The 13358-nt window shown below is 42.5% G+C and overlaps 1 protein-coding gene across 1 annotated transcript in view; it reads left to right on the forward strand.

Moving 5' to 3' along the window:
- Positions 1–13358, forward strand: part of LOC139226421 (double C2-like domain-containing protein beta) — a 317662-nt gene that overhangs the window by 48081 nt on the left and 256223 nt on the right. Inside the window, exon 2 of the mRNA XM_070857182.1 lies at positions 3402–3481. Coding sequence (XP_070713283.1) covers positions 3402–3481 — 80 coding nt within the window. The remainder of the gene's footprint in view (positions 1–3401; positions 3482–13358) is intronic.

A 13358-nucleotide genomic window follows, 5' to 3' on the forward strand; every position in this document is an offset into this window, starting at 1 on the left:
CATTAAGAAGATGTGTAAGACTTTAAATCTGCTGCATATACCCTTGTTTTCCGATGTATTGGCAGCATTGAAAGTGACATACATATTGAGAAGTTGATTAAAAGCCTGCTATGTGTGTGTTTGTGCGCGCACGCATGTGCATGTGTCCTGAAATTCTTTTAGCATTGATTTTACTTTTCTTTAGACCATGAGTTAGTTTAACTTACTACAATAAATCCATCCTGGGAATGTTGGTTTTGGATGCTCCTGTAATATTATGCTCGGGAAGCTTCAACAGAAAAAATATCCTAACAGACCAACTCAGTGTGTGAGCCTCCCTAGATTATCAAATGACATTAGTGCATAACTAGTTCAAGACCACAGGTTATTGGACACATTCCTATCTTACCAACCACCAAGGCCCTTAGGGAACGTGTAACAGGATGCATATTTGAAGCTCTAGAGAGGATGCAACACAGATTCACGGATGCTCCTGGTATGAAGAAGTACAAAGAAACACTTGAAAAATTGGGCCTTTTCTGATGGGATTAGAGCGCAATATGATAGAAATGTTCAGAATTCTGAAGGCATGGGACAGGTTGGATAGAAGCAGTTGGTTTCCAGTAGTCAGGACGTCTGGAATGAGGAGCCATAGATACATGATTAAATGTAGGAGCTTTAGAACAGAGGACAGGAGAAACCTTTTTACACAGAATTGAGAGGCTTGGAATTCACTTCTACTGTTACTGATTGAGACAGAAACAGTCACTGTTCAAGATTAGTTTAGAGAGATGGATGAAAGAAAAGGGAACAGAAGGATATGGGAACAGGTCAGGTACATTTGATTAGAACCGTTTGCTCGCGTGGAGGGTAATTACCCACACCAACTAGTTGGGCCGAATGGCCTGTTTTTGTTGTAACTTCTATGTATAACACAAAATCATCCTTCTTCCTAACTCTTATGGCTCAGGTACTTTTCATTCAACCACCTTGCCTGGCATTCAGGTCTACAGTTAGACTGACCAGTAATATATATTTAGAATCATACAGCACAGAAGTGCCTGTGCTGGCTTTTTCTCCCAACAAGAATCAGAAATAAGCTCCCTACAACTAATAGGGATTTGGTAGCACACTGGTTTAACACATTTATCCTTTCATTTCAGGTACCTGGGTTGGAATCCAACCTAGACTGACAAGTTGAAAGTTTCTTGTGAAATGGTCTTGCATGAAATGAGGTTGGACTATCTTCCCTCTTTTCTTAGGGGCCATAGGCCCACAACAAAAAACTGCTCCTAATTTATCACTAAATTAACAATTTAATTCGGAAAACAAGGATAGTTAGTGGGGGAAATAGAAAAGGTACCACTGGTTTGGTCGGAGGTGCTGTTCTACAGTTCCATTCAACCTCTCCAACATCTGACCTGACCAAACCCAAAATACACACACTATTATTTTTTTAAAGAAACCTTGTACCACCATTCAATTACCAAAGATCAAATATTCATTTTTTTTTAAAATTAAATTGCATTCTCATTTAGCAACCGGTTCCAACTGCCAGTTTCCTGATGGCCATAGTAATGGGATGTGGGTATTTGCATTATATTTGTGCAGTGGGGCATCTTGTCTTTCTATGTATGTACATGACCACAGCAGGACATTAAAGCAATATTGCTCATATCCATGGGGAAAATTGAAAATTTATGGTTTGGAATTGGAACATTATTAAAATGCCGCTGTTATTTTGTATCACATGTCATATTTTACTTCATCCTCTCCTGAAGGCATTGACTTACACTGGAGTAGTTTCGTAGGTGTTTGCAATGATTGCATTGCTCAGGTGGCCATTTTTCAAGTCATTGTCAGTGGGCTATTTGACCATAGGGCTATCACAACTAAGCCTCATTTTGTCCACACACATGTACTTTTATTGCACTAGCATTGGATAGTAATGTGATCATCTTCCCCCTGCTTAGCCCAAGGAAGCTAAGGCCAATTGTACTATCACTACCATCACCATTGCTGAGATCAACTAACTCAGCAACAGGTAGGATCTTCATGGTTTGTATGACTTCGCTCCACACTGAGCAGTGTATTTACCAAAGTACAGTGGTCCTGAAAATCTGCAGGTTGAGATCCCACCACTGTTAACTCTGTCAGATTTGGAGAGGACAACAGACGGTACCTAATGGGGTAACAAACGTCCACTCTGGGAACAGTGATACCTTTCTGCCATAGGAGAGCCTGTCCCAACCCTCTCCCCACTCAGATTTTCCACCTCAACCCTCCGTGCAAGAGACCTGATCCATCAAATGATTTTTTAAAAAGATTTAGCTAACCTTCATGGTTCCAGGCTACATCCCTGGCTTGGAACCCCCGCCTCACCATTTCCCTCCCTATGGGGGCCACTTTCACCCTTCTGGAGGCCAATGTACCTCATTTCTCTTAGCTCACCAGCCTCCAGTCTTATACCGGATCTTTCCTGAAATTTAGAGGAGCAAACTCCCAACCTGCGCATCTCCGCCTTGGATCAAACACCACTGGCTCCGCCTCTGCCTGCGTAAGGTGTGGGTGGAGTTCCACTTTCACCAGGCAAACTGGGAACTCTCAGAATTAGTAGGGACCAACAGTTTTCGGGTTCCTGCCTATTTCTGGGATTTTCACACTCAACAGAGTTACGATGTGATTTCGGAGAAATTCGGAGCCTGCTTTTTAAATGGTAGGGATGTCTGCTTAAGTGCTGAATTCTACCTGTCTCTCGTGAACTCTGTTATTTTGCAAGTCAAGCCTAAACACAGGAGATAGAAAAGTCTTAGAATTTTGTTCCTTTGATTTGTCACTTCTGGTGTCGCATTAAGAATTTCCCAACTTTCACCCTACTTATTTCTTTGATAATTGTAAACATGTGGATGGTTAGTACTCCTACCTAGTCACTTGTTCTTACTGGAGGCTTCTCTCAGCTGTTCAATCTAATCCTGGGATTGTCCTAGCTGCCCTTTGTATCTTAAAACCACCACCTTCGATCTCTGATTGCTCCAGCAACAGCAATGAAACAGTCAATATTAATCTGTTTATTTTCAATATTATATCAGCTCTGTTCCTTTAGTGCAAACAGTTTATCAAAAACATGTCCTTACATTAGGAATTACTGAATAGAAAACTCAAATTTTCTATATATTAAAGTGCCACATACAATTTGGCTAAGGGAACTGGACATGAGCTGCACGTTGCGTGGAATAAAATTACTGAAATTAAAGGTAACTGGATTTACCCTTATGTTTGCATGAATAATTGTTTTATCTATTAGAATTACATGTTATACATTTTTTTCTTCGTGGGATATTCACTTCATGGGTAGTTGCAAAATTACATTTTTATTCAGTCTGTTTCTGTTGATGGTAAAGCCATCTCCTTTCCTTTTCCAGCCACCCTGGGTACATTAGATTTCAGTTTGCTGTACGACCAAGAAAACAATGCCCTCCATTGCTCAATGAATAAAGCAAAGGTACGTAACCTTAGAAAGTTGCAAATAACACAGAATTTGTTTGTAGGTGTCGCTGTCTAATGATTTTGCTTTGCATTTTCTAATGCATGCAAATTGTTATTTTATTTTCATAAAATATGCCAAATATTTCAATTGACAATTGACAACTTTATTGGTAGATACTGTAATATGAATCAAGAGAGAGCTATTGTACAATTTGATGAAGGAGTGAATTGAATTCACGCATTCTGTACTGATGAATCTGTCAGTCTTCACTTTCTGTATATTTCCAATCCCAGAATTTACTTTTATTGACTTTTTTCTCCTTGATAGCCTGCTTGACCCCAAGTTGAGCTTATTTCCAATGTTGAACCCATTACAAGACCAATTTCACCTTCAAAATTCCTGTTGAACTCCTAAGCCACACATTTATCACCTCAAGGCTGGACTTCACCAATGCTCTCTTTGATGGCTTCTCTGCTTTCAGTCACCGTAAACTGCAGTTTATACAGAATACTGTGGACTGCATCGTCACCCAGCAACTGAGGCCCACGTCATCCCAACCTTGCCAGCTCCAATGGTTCCATGTGCCCCAGGGAATTGACTTCAAGATTCTCAGGGCCTTCAAATCCCTCCATGGCTTCTCCTCCCAATCTTCCCAATGCATCACCGATATTGCCCTTGTTTTGGACCCGACTTTAAAATATTCCCGATTGTGGCTGATTTCCATTCCCGTTACTTCAGACTCACTGACTTCCCAACTAATCAGGAAGGAAAAGACTTACCTACCATCCCTCCCCAGCTCCCCATGTCCGAGTGTTAGCCAGTTGAGCTGACAAGTAAGTCAACTACTGCCCTCCTAAGTGTTGGCTTGCTCGGAAACTACCCCCAACTAATCTAATTTGAATGAAACTATTCAAAGATCTTCTGTGTGGATGTTTACTGGAATATTTTTATGAACTTCATTGTCTCAAACCGATGTGAGATGCAGGAAACACCATTCTGGACAGATCCTTAGTCTGAATATCATGCACATTCCAGAAGCTGTGTGTTGTGAGCTGAATTCGACAGCATCATCCTAATATAAATTAGCTGAAATTCCTCCGGGGTCAAAAAGTAAAAATCATTAATTTTGGCACGTCCTAAAGGCTCTTGCCTTGACGATGCTTTGTGCCATCCTAACTGCTCTTGTCTCTCTCCTTGGTAACTACTTGTTGTCCACCACCATGTAATGCCCTCTGAGACATTGCTCTGTATATACGAAGTGCAGTAGAAATGTAAATTGTTTTGTAGACATACCTCAAGATTGAGTAAAACAGTTTAAAAAAAAAAACCAACACTATTTCAAATGTGTAATGTGCTCATCTTGGTCATTTTCTTGTGAAATGCATTTACCTTTTATTGCAGTAATCCACATATAGATAATCCCACTTCTACAACAGCCTGTGTGCACAGAGATTATGAGATTATATTAGGTTATTGTTGAATGTGTGAAACTAACTTGAAATTGATGGGCCAATTGAGAAGTAATGTTAAGCATTGGGTTATTAAGATATAGCACTAAAATACGTGCTTGGAAAATGTATTCTTAATCATCACAATCCAAAGTAAAAGGCTGTTTCTAATTAGAGCTGAAACCTTCTTTGCTAATGTGGCCTTGAATTTTCATTGTATCACAGAAAAAACCCTGAACCTTTATTTGTCTGTCTTGCTGTTGCTCAGCAACATCTCCTCCTTTAGCAAATTGTTAATACATTTTAATCAAACAATCTGACAAGGATCTATTTGATCAATATTTTAGAAGAAAGGGAAACTCAGACGCCAATGACCTTTCTTCATCTGTGATAGTTCATGCTCAAGAATTTGAAGCAAATCCATATCAAAGCCAATAGATCAGGAAGGCCTAGCGAATTCCATTCTTTGAGTATTTGATACTGTGTTTTGTCCACATTATTTCCAAAAGTGATGTTTTGTAAAACAAATGTTCCACCCAGCCAGCCTATATTAACTATCTAAACTGAAAGCTATTCTATAAGGGAGAATGTTGCAATGGAATCGAAAGCTACTGTCTAACAATCTGGAGAGTTGTAATCTTGTTGGAGATGGCCTGAAATGTCAATGCTGCACTGTGAGGGAATCTAGGAATAAACCGAATACAAACTATTTTCCTTCCAGTAAAAACTCCTCAGCTCGGTTTGCTATCATAAAAGTAGGTTATTGACAGTAAAAGGTTAACAATACTTGCACTTGTAATATTTTTAATCTTGCTTAACAGTTCTCAAAGGATTATAAATTTTACTTGGTAAAAAGACTAAGGCCAAAGATACTTCAAAAAGAAAATTATATTGAATGTCTGCTTTGTGAATAATTGAAGTACCTGATCACACAATTGTCATTGCAAAATAGGCTTTCTTATCTAAGCTGGAGAGTCCTTATATCATTGGTGAACTTTACATGCTTTACATTGTGGTTACTGTTTGAATTTTACTTAAAACAAGTGGCAGTGGTTGATGAGTGATGTTATAGGTATATATTTTGTTTGAGGATATAATTGTGTATAATGGTAAGATTTGATTCTTCGCACTGTATGTTGTAAGTCTTCCTGAATGTACAGCAACATCCAAGAAACTGCCTTTCATTGTTGATTCGTCTGGACACAGTGATCAGCAAATTAATCTCTGTTATCCTTAAAGGAACACACACTCATCATCTGCTTTATCAATTGAATAGATCTACTGAATCAATAGTTCTTTCATTATTAATGGTACCCAGCTCTATCTCATCACCACCTCTCTCGACCCCTCCATTGTCTCTGATTTGTCACGCTGCTTGTCCGCCACCCAGTACTGGATGAGCAGAAGTTTCCCCCAACTGAATATTGGGAACTGAACATTGCCTTCAGTCCCCACCACAAACTCTATTCCCTTGCCACCGTATCTATCCCTCTTCCTGGTCACTGTCTGAGGCTGAACCAGACTGTTGCAACCCTAGCACCCTATCTGACCCTGAGATTATTTTATACCACATATACATTTCATCATCAAAATGGCCTACATCCACATCTGTAACATCGCCGGTCTCTTACCCTGCCTCAGCTCATTAGCTGCTGAAACCTTCATCCATGCCTTTGCTACCTCTAGACCTGACTCTTCCAATACTCTTCTGGCCGGCCTCCCATTTTCCACCCTTCATAAACCTTAGCACTTCCAAATATGAACATTTTAGATATTTAATAAAAGGAATGAAACTTTTAACTCGCATTTGTTTAGAACCAATATATGAGTAAAGCTTGCACATATGGCAGGTGAAACTTTCTTTTCTTGCCTTGTCCAATAAAACGTATGATAGAATGGGCCAGAAATTGCGGTCGGAGGCTTCCCACGAGTAGATGCCTCCGACCAAAAAAAAATCCGAAAGTACATGGTGATCCCGGAGGAACGAACACTTCGGATCCGAGGCCTTGATGCGCAGCCCAGCGCAGAGGCCCGTATAGGCATGCTGGGATCACGTGGGCTATGACCACCAATCACAATGCAGTATTCTCATTGACAGTAATGGGAGTTCTGAGCATTAATTAAATGCTTTAGAGAAAAAAATGTTTTAATAGTGTTAAAAATAAACTTGCCTTCATAGACAGGATTTTTAATATAAAAGTAAATAATAAAAAAAAATGTTTATCTATTAAAACTCTTATGCTGGTAAAAGCAGGCCTTACGTCTGCTTTTACCAGACGTAAATGTTTGAAGGACACTCTTTAGGCAAGAGTTGGGCAAATAGCCCAAATCTCCGCCCATGAAGGCCCTTCTTCCGGGAATCAGTTGACAGATCGCAAGAGCCGGGTTCAAGCTCATGTGCTTCGCGCACTTTAACCTGGAACTTGTTGAGCCTCTTCATGCATGTGTACACATCGTATGCACCCAGAGAGGCTGGAATTTTAGGATCAACGTATCTCTCTCTTTTTCTCCTGCCCCACATTTTTAGATGCAGGGAGAAGGAGAGTATGAGAACAATTTGCACCTTGCAATTAAGAGCATTTTATCTCTGAGTGCTATGGTCAAATTTACCTGAGAAACTATGGAAAATTTATGTAGGGCCAAATTTTTAAAGCTCAGAGCAATTGCGTACAATCTAGTTTTCACAATGATTTTTGGAGTCCTGACCTATGGTGAAGTACCTGAACTACTGAGAGTGTGGGTGAGGGTTCAGACAATCTACCCTATAAGGGACATGACTGTAAGGTCATTGGGCTCAATTTTCCCCAGTTATCTGCACCGTTTTTTGGCGTGCACCATTTTTTTTGAGTAAATTAAAATCTCCAAGTTACTCCAAAGTTTCTGCGCCAGTGTAACTCTGTCAAGATTTTTTTAGGTTAGGGTTTTTTTTGCGTCATTTGCGTAAACTGATGTCTGCGCCAGTTTTTCACATTTAAGCAAGTTTGGCCAACTTACATGTTTCCTAGGACGGCGTATGTGACCATTCCCTAAAAACCTTCTGGGCACATAAGAAAAAGCAGCGTGCATAAAAAAATCAGCGCAGAAAGATGCCGTTTTTAGGCGAAGTTTTGGAGGGAGTCAAGAAGACAAAGAATATGCATCATGAGCATAATTTTTTCAAAATCAAAAGGGAAGTCGAATGCAATTCTTTAATTTTTGATTTTTTTCAAAGTACCATGCCACCACCGAATGTCTCCTCACCAGGCTCGAGGGTCGGAGTGTCAGCTGGCAGAATTGCTCCCACGCCCGGACATGGGCTCGGGGCTCGGCTTCAAAAGAAGCCCGGGGGATGGGGGTGAGGTGGAAGCTGAACTGAACTGTCAGCCACTTTCATAATGGATGGGAACCCTTAGACTATACAGCAGCTTCAAAAGAAGCCCGCAGGGGCGGGGTGGGGATAGGGGTGGAAGCCGAGCCTCTGCGTCTGGGCGAGGGAGCGATCCTGCTGACCAACCCTCAAAAATTAAAGAATTTCATAGACTTTGTTTCTTCATTGAATGCCTAACTTCCTGTTCTAAGCAAGCCTATTGCACATGTGCAGACCAGGGTGTGGCGTACACCTTGAAGAGAGAGAGGAAAGAAGGTGTGAGTGCTTTGTCCTGCTGTTTTGAGCTTCTTGCAAAGCGACAATTAAATTATGGGGGCAATATTGACAATGCCATGCCTCGTGCAAGCCTTCTGCATGATGGTGCTGTGGAGGAGAAGATTCATTAGACATCATCACCTGAGGAACCTCAGAACATTTAAAATAATGAAAGGGATAGACAAGATAGAGGCAGAGAGGTTGTTTCCACTGGTCGGGGAGACTAGAACTAGGGGGCACAACCTCAAAATACGGGGAAGCCAATTTAAAACCGAGTTGAGAAGGAATTTCTTCTCCCAGAGGGTTGTGAATCTGTGGAATTCTCTGCCCAGGGAAGCAGTTGAGGCTAGCTCATTGAATGTATTCAAATCACAGATAGATAGATTTTTAATCAATAAGGGAATTAAAGGTTAGGGGGAGCGGGCGGGTAAGTGGAGCTGAGTCCAAGGCCAGATCAGCCATGATCTTGTGAGTGGCGGAGCAGGCTCGAGGGGCTAGATGGCCTACTCCTGTTCCAAATTCTTATGTATGTTCTATGCACGTAGGATGATGGGCAGGAGGTCTTATCCACATCGGGCATATCGAGACAGGTGTTCATACCTGCACCTGAGTGATGCAGACTGTGTCAGAAGGCTGCGTTTCTGCAAAGAAGTTGTACTGAGATCTGAGAGTTAATAAAAGTAGACCTGCACCCTCGAAGCATCAGGAGGACTGCTTTGTCAGTTGAAGTAAAGGTTACAGCTGCACTTTCATTTTATGCAACAGGATCATTCCAGGCCACAACTGGGTGTGTGTGCACCATTTTTCAACGTGCAACACATATCTGCATTTGGCAGGTGATTGCTGCACTATATGCCCAGAGGAATGACAACATAAAGTTCCCCATGATTGTACCCACATCACCTTGCGAGCACCTTTGGAGGATTCCGAGATGTACAGGAACAAAAAAAGCTTACACTCCATGAATGTGCAGCTCATCTATGACGACATGCATCGCATTATGGCAGTTGATGCGAGATACCCTGGGAGCGCCCATGATGTGTTCATCCTACGCGAGAGCGTTATATCTACCATATTTCAGCAGCAGCCAGAAGGGCAGAGCTGGCTGCTGAGAGACAAAGGATACGGCCTCACCATCTGGCTCATGATGCCCCTGCATGTAACCCGGACAGAAGCTGATCAGGAATACAACATGTCGCACATTGCGACGCACGGCATAATAGAAAGGACCATTGGCATCTTGAAACAGCGTTTCTGATATCGGGACCATTCTGGAGGCTACTTGCAATACTCCCCTGAGATTGTCGGCCAGTTCACTGTTGTCTGCTGCATGCAGCACAACTTAGCCATCATGAGGCAGCAGCAGCTTGTAGTAGAAGACCCACCTGAGGTGAGAGTGGCTGATGATGAGGACGAGGAAGCCATGCAACTACCTGATGGCAGAGGAGGGCGGGCCATCATGCCCTTTAATGATTGCTCGAGCTTTGTGCCAGCAGCTCTACCATAAACGCTTTGCTGCCTGAAGGCTCAGCAGCAACTATTCCAAATGGACCATGTTTACTGTTTGGATTTGTTCCGTAATGTTGTGTTGTGTTAATGGAACAAATAACGGAAATGATTCTTCTTTACTTTAAAAAGTTGTGTTAATCATGGGCCTCTTCAGAGGTTGGTGTCGGGATTGGAGTGGGAGTGGAAGTTGATTCTGTCAATGACCGCGGGGTCGGGGCGTGTTCCCTTATTGCAGGAGCTAACTCCGACATTCCCTTCCTCATGTGCCCTGACAGCGTCTCAACTACCTGCGACATTCCCTCCCTCATGTTCATCGACAGTGTATCAGCTACCTGCGACATTCCATCATTAATGTACCCGGACTGTGTTCCCATTTCTTGAGAGTGTTGTTACTCCTCTCGACAGTCCCGATACCTCATCGCCCACCCTACTGATGGTGTCTAGGAGTGATCGCGTAAGGTCAATGCTCGCCCCACATTGCCATCATCTGAACCACATCTGTTACATCCTGCACCTCAGGAGAGTGCTGTCGAGCTCTCCTTCCCCTCCTCACTACTGGGACCCGCAGCCTCGGAAGGTGGGTCCCTGAGTGTAGCTTGCTGCACCCCACTGGAACTCACAGCCTCAGACTGTGTGAAACCATTGTATGAATAAAAGTATTTATTAATGATTAAAATTGATTTGGTGTGTGTATAAATGTTAAAAGTGCAGGTTCTATGGAAAGCCTGTTTGTGTTGAAACAAAATGAAAGCCCACAGGGTTGCCGCATGGATTTTGTGTATTGGAAAGCCATTAAACCAATCAATGGCTGAGCCAGGCCAGACAGCCACATGTGTGAGGAGAGCCAATAAGGAACTGCCCTGGAACCAGTCCAATCCTGAGGCGTTTTGCGGGACAATGGCTTTGAGAAGTATAAAGAACTCGGGCAATGACCTTCTCTTCCTCTTCTCTCTGCTGGACACACGGCAAAGACCTCCTGTTGAAGACCAGCTAAAACAGCAAACTGTGTGTTCAAACCAGCCAGCCAAAGGGAAGTAACGTATATCGCTTGTTATTATAACCTCATTGTATCTCTGTTGTAGCTAAGGTAGATCCGTAGGATAATCGATGACTGTTGATATGTGCATGTATGTGTTTTTTAATAAACTGTTCCAATTGTTTTTAAAAGAATTGTCTCACTGTCAAATTTAATGCCAGAGATTTAGAAATCTTACAATTGGTGGAGAATGCAGGCATCTGGCGAGACAGTTTTTTGATGATTCTTTTGAACAATTGGAAATCTCGTGAGTTGCGATTCTAATCTGTGTTGCGAATTATAATTGAAACGATTAAACGGATCGGGAATTGCGTCTTAAGGAGCAATCATCTTGATAGTTGTAACTGTTTAACTGGGGTGGGTTGTAACTGTTTAACTGGGGTGGGTTGTAACTGTTTAACTGGGGTGGGTTGTAACTGTTTAACTGGGGTGGGTTGTAACTGTTTAACTGGGGTGGGTTGTAACTGTTTATGTGGGGACCCACCAGTAGTTATATTCAAAAGACACAGGATGAAGGGATCGGTCATGAACAGAAAGCCAACAATAAAAAGAAATGTTGAGCTAGTTTATCAGGAGAAGTTGTTCAAAAAGTCCCCGATACAAGAGACAGAAGAGTTAAAGGAACAGGCACAGCACCTTCATGAGGGTCAACCTGCGTCATTTGGGGAGATGGTAAAATTCATCCAGGAGAGAGTCGATAAGGGAGAGCTAAGGCCAAAATGGGCAAACAGTCTCATGACGTTCAGCGCATTTTATTGTGTCCGGAGAGATGAGGAATTAATGAGACAGGATGCCAAATTGATACAAGATTTGAAAGAATTGCAAGTAAAAGAGATTCAACTAAAAGAAAGAGAGATTGAAGGTATAAAACAACAAAAGGAAGAAGGCCTCCAACTTGTGAAGCAGTTAAAAGAGGGAGAAATAAAGCAGTTAAGACAAGAAATTGGCCAATTAAACCATAGCATTAGGCAATTAGAAAAAGGGGGCCGAACAGGCAGCTTCACTGCTACAACAACAAAGTCTATCAAACTTAAATGCCACAGCAGCCATTGTTGAAGCAAATGAAAACAAATTAGAGTTAAAAAAATATAAATTGGAAAACTTGAGGCTCCAGCCAGAGATAGAAGATGCTCGGGGCATTAAGGGAAGTAATTAAGAAGCCACATAGGGAGGCAGAAAATAGCGAGGCTAAAAAGTAAGTTAGGGGAGCAGCAGGCCCGGGTATCCGCATTAACACGGGGAGCCATAACAGAGACAGCAGAAGGGGACGAGGGAGAGACAGATTGGGAAAAGAAAGGAAATCAGTATAATCCCCAGGAGAGTGGTGTTGGATGGGATACCGTAGAGACACAAGAGCCAATCGTAGCCGTAGTAACCACTTCTTCACGACGTAATGCGCACGACCATATCACCAGTAACCATACCGACTCATGGCCCATATCTGGTGCTGACACTGCGGCGTGTAGCCACGAGTTGGAGTCCATTAATAATGGGGACAAACCCACTGGAAGTTAATAGGAGGTGGGCAAATTTCAGGAGGAGTCACCCCGAATTGGAAGAGAGATTTAACACGAGCCCTCCTCTTGGCCTGTTCCACTTCCCTAAAAGATAATCTGCCAGACGCAGTCCTCCAGCCAGCCACGGCGGCCGATGCACTCATGACTGAGATCCTAAACCATTTAGGGGTCCAAAACTGAACTTAGTGGCTCTGCTTAATCAGACCAAACAGCACCCAGAAGGGACCCCTAGAGTCTTCAGTAATCGCCTGTACAATATCAACGTATGCAGAACCAGGCACCCGCAAATGTTACAGTAGGAAAGAATCAGGAACAATTTAAATCTGTTCCTGACCCAACTCCACTCTTTCGTTAAAACCACCCTGGGAATAGCCAGGAGGCCCACCAATCAGTGGACAGATATAGAGACCAGTACTCAAAGAGCCTGGGAGATGGTAAAAGACCAGTTAAAGGTGAAGTCATCACCCATTGCAAATAAACCAGTGTCGCTGGTGGAGGGATCTCGAAACTACCCCTTTTAGGGACAGTGCTTTAATTGTAAGAAGGTAGGCCACCTAGCAAAAGACTGCAGCAGACCCAGACTAGCACCGAACCATGTTGCAATGCATAGATACCTCCTGAGGGACGAATCCAAGCCCTCTGGGACAGATCAGCGATTGGATCAATTGATAACCCTCCTACAAATCCAAATTGCCACGGGGAGGATGCAAAATAATTTACCGGTGCACACAATCGCCGATGCACACTCATTAGAGAGACC

The sequence above is a fragment of the Pristiophorus japonicus genome, chromosome 16, assembly GCF_044704955.1.
Source record: "Pristiophorus japonicus isolate sPriJap1 chromosome 16, sPriJap1.hap1, whole genome shotgun sequence".
Classification (NCBI taxonomy): Eukaryota; Metazoa; Chordata; class Chondrichthyes; family Pristiophoridae; genus Pristiophorus; species Pristiophorus japonicus.